We start from the raw sequence: 14,581 nt of genomic DNA on the forward strand, positions 1-14,581 counted from the left end.
CAAGGCTGTAAATCTTGACTAAAGTAGATTGCTTCATCTTCTTCCCACAGAGCAACTGGTGGGTTTGAACCTCTGACCTTTGGGTTAGGAGCCAAATGTCTTACCAGTTATGCCACCAGAGCTCCATCATAATTGAATTAGAGGTCTGCAATTTCATAGATGTAAAGCAGAAAGGAAACTGACATGTGACTCCACTTGTCTATCAAGTTTACCAGAAATCCTTTGGTGTAAGTGCCAAATTTCATTCCCCTTACTGGTAGCAAACGATTATTGTTGTTATTAATTTTTAATTTGTTTAATATCTTTTAAATTTTGGTTAATTTCTTTTTATTTACCTAAAAGTGGTAGACTTAAAAGTTAAAAAAAAAAAAAAAATTAATGTAGAACCAGAAGCTATATGCTCTTACCACTAGATGGTGCCCCTACATCAATAAACTGAAATGCTGCCTTGGTAATGTTGACATCAACAAATTAGTTCATGAAGTGGGACCACTGAATAAGAAGAATTTAGATTTGAAAACATGGAATACTTGTGTATTTTTTGGAAGTATGATATAAGTAGGTTGGAAGAGGCTGAAAATAAGAAATGCCTAAAAGTCGAACTATTCACCAGTCTTAATTCTGTCAAAAAGAAGATAAACATGATAAAAAATACAATAAGATAAATACAGAAATAAAGTTTTATAATTTCAAATGTAGGCACTCTGGTAGCATGGTGCTTAAGGCACTTGGCTGCTAACCAGAAGGCTGGCAGTTCAAATCCACCAGTCACTCTTCTGAAGTAAGGTTGGGCAATCTCCTTCCATAGTGATACTGCCTCGGAAACACAAGGAGGGGTTGCTATGAGTCGGGTCCAACTTGAGAGCACATAACAACAACAACAAAATTTCAAATGTAACACAGTATTTCTATAAAGAATATAAAATATATAAATATAAAATTTAGATAGAGTGGGAAGGAGAGAGAAAGGGATTCATTATTTAGGGGGCACTGGGTTTCTGTTAATGATGGTGGAATTATTTGGAAAAGGATAGTACTAATGATTGCACAAACATTAAAATTAACTTTAACTTGAGAGGGGGAATAGAATTATGATAAATGAGATTCTTAATATTTACTTTCATATGTATGGTTTCTATACTAAAAGTCCTCCATCTTTTTTATATGAACTTCTGTCAAGCTAGTACTAGAAATACAATGTTAAGTAAGACACATTGTCTACCTCAAGCACCTTAGAGTGAGTGGGTGGAGCTACCCAGCTCCCATGTAGTACAAGAATTCTGTCAACTTCCACCTACATACTTGTGAGAAGAAGCCTCACTACTTCACACAACCTGTAGCTTCATAGGACTATTTTTAGGAAACTCTTCCAGCTATTGAAGCATTTCAGTATAAAGGCAGTTCTGTCCAGCAGTTCGCATTCTGCCCTTTGATGCATCACTGAACAAGTCTACTTCTGTCACTTGATAGCCAGCCATGCAGATCCTGATCACATCTATAATCTTATTTTTTTTTTTCCCTTAAGACTTCTCAGCTATTCCTGGTATTATTTAGTTATTAAAATGTAGTTTCCAGACTTATCAATATTTTTGTCACTTATAAACTTACTCAGGTAGTCAGTGTTTCTGACAAAATGTAACTCTAAATAAACCAAACTCATGGCCATCGAGTCGTATTTGACTCATAGTGACCCCTCCTTGGATTTCCAAGGCAGTAAGTATCTCTCCAGAAGCAGATTGCCCAGTCTTCCTTCCAAGGAGTGGCTGGTGGGTTTGAACCGCCAGCCTTCTGGTTAGCAGTCAAATGCCTTAGGCACTACTCCACCATAGCTCCCATGACAAAATACAGAACTTAAAATTGAACAAAACCATCATATGTTCTGTGAGCATCAAGAATGCCAGGAACTGGTCTAATCCCTGACCTGATCACTCTGTTCTTGTTCATTATATTAAGAGGCCATTCACCTTGTTTTTTTTGTTTTTTTGTTTTGATAAACACTATAACCCATCTGGGGCTTATGTTAAATTTGTAACAACTAAAAACCCACATCATTTGCTCATGAACTTCTGGCAGGCCATTTCCTTCTCCACTCTTACCCTTATGGTTTTGAATGGAGTGAGACTTTTACATGGACCCATTTTAATTTTCAACTTGTCACTTTCCATCCATCTATTGTTACAACTACTATTACTCCTGCTATACTTTTAGTAAACATTTGTTAAGTATTTAAGGAGCTCTGAAGGTATAGTCCCTAAAGCATTTGACTATTAACCAGAAGGTTGAGGTTCACACTCACCAGTTGTTCCATGGGAGGAAGATAAGACAACCTACTTCCATAAAGATTTACAGCCTTGGAAACCCAATGGGGATCACTTTGAATTGAAATCAACTCAATGGCAATGGATTTTATGGTTTGAGGATAAAAAACTAAACAAGATGGTAATGCTTAACAGAACCTGTCAGTGTGTTGTTTTTTTTTAATAGAGTTATTCTGCCCTGATTTCTGCACATGTTAAGTTTTCTCTCTTTAAGTCATAGACAGAAATACTGATTTATGTGAAATACTAAGTAGAGAACTTCTTTGGGTTGACATTTATCTGTTCTTCAATAAGAACAAAGAAAGGAGGATATTTGGGCATCTTTTCAAAGAGTAAACCTAATGAGGGACTGAACTACCATTCTGTTTCTGGCTTCTTTAGCAAAAAGAGTGATTCTCAAACAGAACGGGGAAAAACTAACATCAGGATGAAGGTCCAGACTTCAGCTGCCCAGAATTCTCCACCCCACCCCAGTCCTTTGCACTAACTCCTGATCCTCCAGGTTCTACCTCAAGTCTTCCATTCCACAGGAAGCCCCAGAACTCTGCAAAGAATTGTTCAACTAGCTATGAATTCAACTCACATTTCTCTATCACAAAATAACATAAAAATCTTTGTTACCATTCAAGCTTCATTGATTTTATCAAACAATTACTGACCACCTGATATATGTGAGGCATCATATTAGGCAAGTCAAGTAAGACTTGGTCTTATAGAGTTTGGAGACGATGATGGTCAGGTGTGGCCATATTTAAAATGTAACCACAGGAATGACTGAAGGAGGCTCCAGTGGTAGTGGGAGCACAAGAGGTAGTGCTCCACCCCAGTCCCTGTTCTGAGTCTTCCTGTGGACTGTGGTGCTTTAGCTAGATTCTGGAGGGTCAGAAGGAGTTATTGCCCTTACCAGGGGTAGGACAATTCTGGGAAGCAGAAGTCTGACCCTTTATCCAGATAGTAATTTTTCCCTGTTGTGTTTAAGAATCACTTTCTTTGCTTAAGAAGCCAGAGCAGAATAGTAGTTTAGTCCCTCATGAGGCCCACTCTGAAAACATGTCCAAATGTCTTCAATTCTTTGTTACTTGTACCAAAATAGCTATAAAAAAAAAAAAAAAAACTAACTTCTTCCATGACAAAACCATCAAGGATATAGGATTTCTATAGTAGACTAACAAAATTAAAGCCAAAATTAAAATAAATAAATATGCTTAAATTGCTCTCTATTCACCCCTGCTGCTTTTTTAGAGAAAAGGGGAAATTAATTGGGTGAAAGTAATCCAAGGTAAATTATTAAGAATTGTTAAAAGTGCACTGTGGCCTCCTACCTCAAAGAGTGCAGCATCTACCTTCTTTGTCAGTCCTTTCTCACACCACAGCACATCACCCCCAGTCTCAAGTATGTTGTTTCTTATCCCCTCTACTTCTGTCCTATTCAGGGTCTTCTCCAGGGTCTCTCTTCTGGTAAATTCATTAAAACATTAGTCCTGAAGGTGTCCATGGCCAAATAAAGACTCAGAATATACATTACTACAGATGTATTTGAGCTTCCTTAGAGTGGTGTGGAAAAGCAGAAGTCTGCAAGACTCACGAATAAAGCTGTAATGACCAGCATAATGTCCTCTTGAATCCTTCTACCCAGGCAGCCGTCCTTCTGACTGATTAACCATCAGGCCAACTCAGCAGATACTTCTACTTCATTTGCCTTCCCAGAACATCCAGCCCAATAAGCATTACATGAATCAGGCCTCACTGTATAAGATAAGAGGTAAACAAAGGAAGTGATGTATAGGCAGCTGGAATATGCAGACTTGTGAGCAGAGAATAATTTTTTATTCCCAGAACTATAGTGGCAGATTTAAAATATGGCCTTTGGTAAAGTAATAGATATCTATAATGTTTTTATTTGGTTTTGTTTTCTTTTTGGAACCAGGTTATTCAGAGAATATTCTACACAGTCAACAGATCATGGAGTGGAAAAATCACTTCTACAGAGATAAGAAAAAGCAACTTTTTGCAAGTATGCCTCTCTTTGGAATTAAAATATAAAGACCAATTTAAATATATTCTTACTCATTTAATGAGTTTGTACATTCACTCTGTGCAAAGCACTGTCACTATTTTCAATCATTAGGTATTTATAAGTTACCTAAAGGCCACTGGGATGGGTTGGGGTGACAAAGATGAATAACAAAGCACACACTGTGGAACAGAAAAAACACAGACTGCCACACTTGGCTTGAGAAAATACAGAGATGTATGAAGTAAGCAGCGAAGGCTTCACAGGATTGCCTGTGACCTTGGCCTTGGAGGATATTGAGAGTTTACCAAGATTAAAAGATGGAGAAAAGGGGGGTTCCAGATAAAGGAAACAGCATAAACAAAGGCCCAGAAGCATGAAAGTGCCATGTTAAGGAACTGAAGCACATACTTTAAAGAGCAGGCGCTCGAGAGGAGAGTCACCACAGATGAAGCTAGAAGGACAAGCTAGGACCAGGTTGAAAAGGGACTTACAGAAGAAATGTGCTGAGGAATTTGGATTTGATCTTTCAGCAATGACTATTTATCTAGCTCCTGCTAAGGGAAAATACTCAAAATTCCTTTTAAGAAAGAATAATTCAATTATTTTATTTTATCAAATGAGAGAGGTTAGAAAGTATTGACCACTAGTGGGAGCCTTTTACTGAAGTAGTTTTCATGCCTGATTATTTAAGTGTCTGTAAACCAAAAGAAAGTAGAATTATTCACACTTGAAAGAAAATGAAAAATTTTATTTTAAATGAATAATACTAAATGAACTTAGGCTAATAATGCAACCTTATTTACTCTTTATTTTTTCCTATCTCCTCCTATGTGAGATAGGAAATACCAGATGCCTGCATGGGCTCTCAGTAGCTATGAGATGGGTTCAGATAGCAATTAACTTAATACACCTTAAGGATGATAATAGTAACCCCTTACATTCCTGAAGCAATAATACTTTGTACTGAATCATTATTATCATCTATATATTTGGGAGCACTGGTAGCATAGTGGCTAAGACACTTGCCTGCTAACCAGACGGCTGGTGGTTCAAACCCACCAGCCACTCCTCGGAAGGAAGGTTGGGCAATCCTACTTCCGTAGTGATACTGCCTCGGAAACCCAAGGAGGGGTCGCTATGAGTCGGGTTTGACTCGACGGCACATAACAACAACAACAACATACTATTTTTACTGATGATAATATGTGAGGCCCAAATATGGCTGATTGACTTGTATAAGATCACACAGCAAGTGAGTGACTGAACTAGAAATAAGATTCAAGTGTTCTGCTTCTTTAGAGCATGGTTTATTTTCTTTTCTCTTTTCCCTTCTACTCTCTTTAGTCTTCTTCTTAGTACATGAATATATAGACATGTTCAAATAATATGACACATCTAGAGTAATAAGGAGAAATTGCTATTTATCTTCCCATCCTACCATTTCATTCCCTTTCCCAGAGGGAACCCACATTATCTGTGGTTTTATTCCCTTATACATGTAGACGTGGAGTAGTAGATAATTTTGTTTTGCATTGTTGGTTTATTGAGGTTTTTCATTTGTTTGGGATCATACTTTCTTTTCTGTTAACTTGTTTTTTTCACTTCACAATGTGTCTTTTTTATTCCATTCATAGAAATCTATCTTATCTTTTAAACTACTGTATAATATTCTATTGTGCATAACTTACTGTAACTAATTACATATTCCTCTATTGATAGATGTTCAGGTCATTTTCAGATTCTCCCTGTTACAGTAATGCAGTGCATATCCTTGTACTTCCCTCTTGCATGTGTATGAGTAAGGATATCTCAGGAATAGATGACTGGAGGGGAAATCCTGGATCAAATCATGTGTACATTTTTAGTTTGATGGATCCTGCCAAGTTACCATCCTAAAAGCTTGTGCTAACTCATATTTCCACTTACATCCTTACCAACAGCAGCAATTATCCACAGTTTTCATTTACAGTCTAGTGGGTGAAAATGACACAGCTTTGTTTCTCAAGGTTTGTTTTATTTAAAGCATTCTGTTTCATATACTTTAAAGGTCATATATAAAAACAGAACATTACAAGGAAGTTTGAAAAACAGGAAAAAACATTTTACCACTGTAATACAGCTTCTATAATTTTTGCATGTATTCTTCTAGTCTCCTTTATATGCAAATACGAGTTTTAGGTTTATACCTTAGTGTGTACAATCTTATATCCTGTATTTTGTATTTAACCATATGATGATTTTTCTTTGTTTCTCTGTAGACTTTATAATTTTTACTGGCTGCAAAATATTCCATTGACTAATTTAGTAATTTATGCTGTTTTAAATTTGCAAAGCATTTTGGTTTCCCAATGTTTACATTTTCTTAAATAATTTTTTCATCAGAGTAATAAATTTGTATTATGAAATAGCCCTCTTTATCCCTTATAATGCTTTTCACCTTGAATTCTATTTTATCTCTATTAATATTGACATATTCTTTATTTAGTTAGTTTTTGACTGATAGAGCTATTCCTGGGTTTTTTGGGGTTTTTTTTTAACAAAAAAACTCTTTTGAGGTTTATCTGCTGTATACAGCATATACCCAGATCTCTTTTTGGGGTTTGGTTTTACACTCAGTCTGAAAGTCTTTTAATAGGGAAACTTAACTCATTCACTTTTATTGTGCTAATTGAGATGCCTGTTCTTATTTCAGGAGCTCTGGTGGCATAGTGCCTCAGGCATTTGACTGCTAACCAGAAGGCTGGTAGTTCAAACCCACCAGCTGCTGCTCGGAAGGAAGATTAGGCAATGTACTTCCGCAGTGATACTGCCTCAGAAACCCAAGGAGGGGTTGCTATGAGTCGGATCCGACTCGATGGCAGTTTGTTTTTTTGGTTTGGATCTTATTTCTGTCATCTTGTTTTTTCTGTTTATTAAACTGCTCTGGTAGCATAGTGGCTAAAGCACTTGACTGCTAACCAGAAGGCTGGCGGTTCAAACCCACCAGCCACTCCTCGGAAGGAAGGTTGGGCAATCCTACTTCCGTAGTGATACTGCCTCGGAAACCCAAGGAGGGGTCGCTATGAATCGGGGCCGACTCGACGGCACATAATAACAACAACAACAGTAGCATAGTGGCTAAAGCACTTGACTGCTAACTAGAAGGCTGGCGGTTCAAACCCACCAGCCACTCCTCGGAAGGAAGGTTGGGCAATCCTACTTCCGTAGTGATACTGCCTCGGAAACCCAAGGAGGGGTCGCTATGAATCGGGGCCGACTCGACGGCACATAATAACAACAACAAACTTCTTTGTGGTTTCTTTTATTTTTCTTTCTGAATCTTTGATTTCTGGAAATGTCTTCATTTATCTGCCCACTTTATGATAACTGGACTGGTTATAGAATCCCAGTTCAAAATCATGGTTTCTGGTGATTTCCCTAGAACTAAGGAGCTCTGGTGGCACAGTGCCTAAGGCATTAGACTGCTAATCAGAAGGTTGGCAGTTCAAACCCACCATGGGGCAGTATGCTTCCATAAAGATTTACTCCCTCGGAAATACAATGAGGGTCACTATGAGTCGGAATCAACTCGATAGCAGTGAGACACAGTGTGAAGGAAAGACTCAGGTTTACTTCCAGTTCAGAGCCCTGCAGCTGTACCCTCTGTGCTTCTGTGCCAGGCCACCATGTGTCCCAGCACAATCACATACATAAGTAAGTATGTCTGTCCAACCTTTGTGGTAAAATTTATTTAATTACAAAACCAAACCCTATGTAAGAATAGGAGCTCTGATAGCGTAGTGCCTAAGACACTTAACTGCTAACCAGGAGGCTGGCAGTTCAAACTCACCAGCCACTCCTCGGAAGGAAGGTTGGGCAATCTACTTCTATAGTGATACTGCCTCAGAAACCCAAGAAGGGGTCACTATGAGTCGGGTTGGACTCAACGGCACATAACAACAACATGTAAGAATACCCATTCTTTATAATATAATGGTCATGTAACTGAAAACTGAAATGCAGTGTTAGTTTAGGGCCGTTAACTTAGTATCTCATCTGATTGTTCTGTGCTGCTGCTCAGTGGACCCGTGCTAGGCTGCAGTCCCCTTGGTAATGGTGTCCTTCCCTCTCCCTACTTGTGTATCCTCCATAGCCTCTAATCCCTTGCTATGCGTATCATGGAGCTCAGTAAATGCTTATAGACTGTACAGGTGATTAAGTAGGTTGCTTATTAAAGTTCCTGGTTTGGTACCACAAACAAAATTTTAAGTTCACTTTAAAAAATTTTTGCTAGATTCTATGCAGTAGCCAAAGCTTGTTTTTCATCATTTTAAAATAAATTAATTCTTCTATTCATACCATTTCAGACTCTAGCCCTTTTGGAAGAAGAGGAAGATATAAACCAAATCACAGATTACTTCTCCTATGAACATTTCTATGTTATTTATTGTAAATTCTGGGAGCTAGATAGTGATCATGACCTCTACATCAGCCAGACCGATCTATCTCGATACAATGATCAGGGTGAGTGATTCTATAGATGCTAAGACTTAATCATTCCAAAGAAGACAGAAGTAATGTAACTTGGCCCACTCGTGGAGAATTCCCATCTCTTAGTTTCTATATCTAATCATGTTCTCTCTACCAAGCCAAGAATTTTCTGGTGAGGATATGCTAAGATCATTTAATTTTTTTTTTTTTTAATTTAAAGGCCAGGTGTAGCTAAAGAATAATGTAGAATCTACAAAACATCATATAATGCGGATGAACTTGGAAGACGTGCTGAGTGAAATAAGTCAATCACAGAAGGGCAAATACTACATTAGTTCATTATTGTAAAAAGTCAAGGAAAGGTTTATATATGAAAGGAAACTTTCTTTGTTGGTTACCAGGGGTGGGAGGGAATGGAAGGGAACACTGCTAGATAGGTAGGGACAAGTATTGATTTGGGTGAAGGGAAGGGCAATGTACCATATGTGAACAATCAATACGGTAGCACTGAGGAAAGAGAAAGATACAGAGAGGTACATGGGCAGTACAGACAACAAAGATGAACCCTTTTGCATGTACAGTACTGCGTTGTCAGTGATGGCAAGCACTGATCTACCGGTGAACAGATGGGTGGACAGGCTGAATGATCAGGTTTACCTAGGCAGGGGGTTGTGTGTCCCTGACAACGTATCAGGATAGTAGACAGTGTTTCTACATACACTGAAAGAATGTCCAGGTGTATAGTAGAGCTGACAAGAAGCAAGGTTATGGTAGCTTCTTGGCCACAGCCAGCTACCCGGAGGGAACAAGAAGTTGGACCTGTGGGCTTGGGACTGTGGTTACAGAGGACATCAAGCTCAATTGGCATAATATACTACACAAAAACATTGTTCTATATCCTACTTTGGTGAGTAGTGACTGGGATCTTAAAAGCTTGCAAGCAGCCATCTAGATGCAACGATGGGTATTTCTTTATCCAGAGCAAAGAAGAACAAAGAAAACCAAAGATAGATGAAAACAATTAGTCCAAGGGACTAGTTGACCATGCCATCCTCGCCTTTATGACCATGAGATGAGAAGAAGCCCAGCTACCACTGTTGGCCACTCAGGGGGATCCATGTAGGAGATCCTGGATGGAGTGGGAGAACAAGTGGAACAAAACTCAAAATCATTAAAAAAAAAACACTAGGTTTGCTGCTCTGATAAAGCCTGGTGAGACCCCTGAGACTATGGCCCCTAGCTACCCTTCAAGTCTGGAATTCAACTTACTCCTGTGGCTTCCAGCCAAACAACAGACAGACACATGGGGTGAACGTTTACATCAGGGAGATACACTCCTTGGAGTGATAAATCATGGGAGAACAGAAGGGCAGTGTTTGCACAGGGAGACAGCTCGGGGGACAGGAGTGCATAGGAAGGACACAGGGAAGAGGTAACTACAGGGAGGAAGTGGGAAGACAGATGTTACATTGTGGGGAATTGCAGTCAATTTCATGAGACAATATGTGTATGAAGTGCTGTATGGAAGATGAATTTGCTCTGTAAACTTTCACCCAAATCACAATAAAAATTATTTTTGAAAAAAGTGCCAGGTATAGAAGGGATTTGAAGGTAGGTAAGAATTTACAAGTCTTAGTTTTGATGATAAAGGCAAGTCTGTGTACTGATGTGTATTTTCTGATGATGAATTCAATGAGATCCACACTTGTGCAAGGTATATTTGAAAGATAATATGTAGGCACCTAGAAACATTCCCATTTAACAGTCTGTCTATAGAAAGCCGAGGATGAAAATACTGTTTCTAACTTGCCAAATTTTTTTTCCTCATAAACTTTTATAAACACTTTCTTCTTAGAATGTAGTTCTAGAAAAGATCATTTTCTCTGCAAATGAATTTTGTGCTCTTTTGTCAGAAAACAAAAATTAAATATCATATATTACCCTTTTTACTTCATTTTGCCACTTGTAAATTTAGAACCTACTGCCTTGCTGATTTAATTTTATTAGCTAAGTAACAAGATACAGATTTTTTTTTCCCTGGTAAGATTGTCCCAGTTCTATCCTTAAACGTCATCTTAGGTACTATTTATTTTTCGAGTTAGTCAGCCTTTTAGAGATGGCAGACTACAAATCCTAAATACACGTTGAATTTTGCTTCTGTTATTTGCTATATCTTTGACTGATGTCAAGCATATTAAGAAAAGGAGATGTTCAGAGGGGTATTGGGTGCCTTTATTAGCTGTGCTGTTACCATTACCAGTGAACAAGGTCATCTGTATAACATGAGCCAGCTTCTGGAGGGCATGTGTGGCTCTCTGTGCTCTAAAGCTCTTTCTGTTTTTGAATGACAAAACCATAGTTCTTCTAGGTTCCCAAAATATTATATGTACTCACAGACAAATTGCCATCAAATCAGTTCTAACTCAAGGTGACCCCACATGTGCAGAATAGAACTGTTCCATTCAGTTTTCAAGGCTGTGACCTTTTGGAAGCAGGTCATCTCATTATGGCCATGTTGATGGGATGAAGTCCAGAAAAGTAGGTACCTAAGTCTGTATAATAAGACTCTTGTCTGTAACTACCCACCCACCTTAATTTATGGGACAACATATGTTGTGATCTTTAATTTTAGGAAGTTAAAGCTTCCTTTGGAGGAGCTGTGGTGACATAGTGCCTAAGGCATTTGACTGCTAACCAGAAGGCTGGCAGTTCAAACCCACCAGCCACTCCTAGGAAGGAAGGTTGGTCAATCTACTTCTGTAGAGATACCGCCTCGGAAACCCAAGGAGGGGTCGCTATGAGTCAGAACCAACGGAAAGCAGTGAGTTTGGTTTGGTTTGGTTGGGAAAGCTTCCTTTAATGAGTTCCGATGACTTTAGCTTTGGCATTCAGTACCCTTTCCTTTCCTATACATCTCTCTTTCTTTCTACCTAGAATAAATTATTAACCCCATAAACCAGTGCTCAACAAAATCTATTGGATCCTTGTGTGCCAAGGCTTCACTATGTGCCAAGCTTTGGTATGTACCTAGGTGTGGCTATACTGACACACATATCCTTACCTTTCTTCAGCCAAACTAATTTACCCTCATGTTGACTGTTCCTAACTCACAGGAGTCCTGGTGGAGCAGTGGTTAAGCATTTGCCTGCTGACCAAAAGTTTGGCAGTTTGAACCCACTAGCTACTCATAGGAGGAAGATATGGCAATCTGTTTCCATAAAGATTACAGCCTTGGAATCCTATGGGGCAGTTCTGGTCTGCCCCATGAGGTGGAATCAACTTCACGGCAGTAGGGTTGAGTACCAAATTCTGTGAAGAAAAGTTAGATGCTAATGGCTACTGACTCTAATGACCTAATTGCTGATCCTGAAATTTCATTGTGTATCACGTTGTCTGAGGCACTTGTTAAAGGTATAGATTCCTGGCCTTACCCCATCCTCAAGCCTGAGATCTCCAGGAATTTTTTTTTTTTTTTTTTAAACTAAAAAAAAGAACAGCCTTTGGTTGTTCTGAACTTACAATGAGGTATACTACTGTAGAGTCCCAAGGATCTATCACTAGTTCCTGTCATCAAAACATGACATACTACCTTAAGCTCTAATTGTTTCTCTCTTGGAACAAAACTTACTTAGGGGATTTCTAAAGATCTTATGTTGTATCATGTTACATTCTCGGCTTTTATAGAATGGGAATATAAGTGTGTTTATGGCATACTTTGATATCTTTTGTAAAATTCTACTTGAAAGCATCACCTATTTTTCACCCATAATCTCTTACATTAGGAACTACATAATCAGTTCCCCCTTGGATTTAATGCTAGGATAAAATTTGTCTTCTTTACAAGAATTCTCATTGTTCTTATTGAATAACAAGATCAATACAAATCCCATACATTTCATCTTAACTATCAGGATGTTCAGAATTAACTTCGTGCTTAACTATACTAATATAACCCAGATGTCTATTTGCCTGTTATTTAAAAAAAAATCTATTTGCCTGTTACTTAAAAAAAAAAATTGTGTGTATATATATATGTGTGTGTGTGTATATATATATATGTATGTATGTATTTATGTGTATTTATATATATATATATATACACACACACACACATAAACACACACACACATATGTAAATCTCCACCTCAAATTCTTACTTCCCAAAATTATACATGAGTAAAAATGTAACTACTTATATTCTTATCATGGAAAATTGTTGTGATTTAGCTTAGAGATACTGAAAAAAAATTTGCCAAAAGTATGACCTTTATGGAGCATGTTTCTAACTAGCTCTGTAATTTCTTATATTTAGCTTCATCAAGCAGGATTATTGAAAGGATATTCTCTGGGGCAGTAACAAGGTAAGAAAAAGCATCTGAGTTTTAAAATTAACTACAAGTAATACTGTAACTATCTCATTTTAGTAAGGCTTCCTTCACAATTTGACAGTACTACTGGGCCAAATAATACCCTACAGAAAAATATACTTAGGTAAGGTAAGTAAGTCTAGTAAGTGTTAATATGGAATGTCAGAATAGAGATTGTTAGCTGTTTTACAACCATAATGGTTCAGTAATAAATTAGAGAAGGAAGAGGAAATTCAGAAATCTTGTGTCTTAACACAGGACATTGATTCGTTAAAATGGGTATTAATCTTATATCTAAACATAGTTTAATAGTACTTGATCCTGGTAATTATTTGCATTCAAATTAGAAATCAGATTTATTTACAAATGCATTCTGGTTCACCCTCTAAGCTTTTGAAAACGAGATAGGCCATTGTGGTACGATAAGTTGCTTTTATATGGCCTTTTTTACTATGGTCTTATAACTCCCATCAAATACCTGGGTGGGACTACGCAAATGAGGTGCTTTTGGCCTACCAAGGGAACTGGATAGCTTGCTAATGATGCAAATAAAGTGTATCGCATCCTTATGGGAGTGGTCCATGCAAATAAAATATATGGAACCCTAACAAAGGGATTGGTCAGTTTTGCCATTGGACTAAGTTTAAAATGAGCCTTCCCAGAGGTAGAAAGCAAGGAACCTGTCTACTACCAAGAAGAAGAAACTAAAGTAGAGAGCATCCTGAAAAGAGGCTGTCCTGAACACAGAACTGTATCCTGAGTCTGTCCTGAATTATAACCTGTTACTTCCCTAATTGCCACAGTGGCTGCAATCGAGGGCTCAAATATAGCAATAATTGTAAGGATGGTATAGGAGTAGGCAGTGTTTCATTCTATTGTACGGAGGGTCACTTTTGAGTCAGAACAGACTTGATAGCACCTAACAACAACAGTACTTCCCTAATAAACCCCATAATCTTCAATATTTTTTGTGAGTTTTCTGTAGCCATAGGAACAAATTAGTGAACCCAGAAGAGTACTGTGGGAGGGATGGTTCGTGTCAGAATTAGAAAAAGTTAGGAGGGTGGCTTCATAGGAATCAACCTCGTGAGTCCCGGCAAGATGGCGGACTAGGCAGAAGGACTGCACGGATGCTCTTCAACAAAGAAAAGGGAAACCAATTAACACACAGAAGATAATCTTGGACCCCTGAGCCTTGAAGGGAAGGATACAAAAGTGGACTAAACCCCAACAAGCAGAAGAATTTGTGTGAAAATACCAAAAAAGGAGACACATGGAGCTGCAGTCTGGCAGCGGCCTGAGCAACCCTGACGGCACAGACGACGGGGCTTGGAGATTCCCGAGTGGTGGTAGGACCTAAGAATTAACCCAAAAATCACCCTGCTAGCCAGGGACTGCACGGAAGACTG

At 38.3% G+C, this 14,581-nt stretch overlaps 1 protein-coding gene across 1 annotated transcript in view; it reads left to right on the plus strand.

The window, feature by feature from the left end:
* The window catches only part of PPP2R3A (protein phosphatase 2 regulatory subunit B''alpha), a 203,251-nt gene that overhangs the window by 96,559 nt on the left and 92,111 nt on the right, over window positions 1–14,581 (plus strand). Inside the window, exons 6-8 of the mRNA XM_007937128.2 lie at window positions 4,246–4,332; window positions 8,682–8,838; window positions 13,118–13,166. Coding sequence (XP_007935319.1) covers window positions 4,246–4,332; window positions 8,682–8,838; window positions 13,118–13,166 — 293 coding nt within the window. The remainder of the gene's footprint in view (window positions 1–4,245; window positions 4,333–8,681; window positions 8,839–13,117; window positions 13,167–14,581) is intronic.

The sequence above is a fragment of the Orycteropus afer genome, unplaced genomic scaffold (assembly GCF_000298275.1).
Source record: "Orycteropus afer afer isolate SDZICR_OR568_19922 unplaced genomic scaffold, OryAfe1.0 scaffold00003, whole genome shotgun sequence".
Lineage (NCBI taxonomy): Eukaryota > Metazoa > Chordata > Mammalia > Tubulidentata > Orycteropodidae > Orycteropus > Orycteropus afer.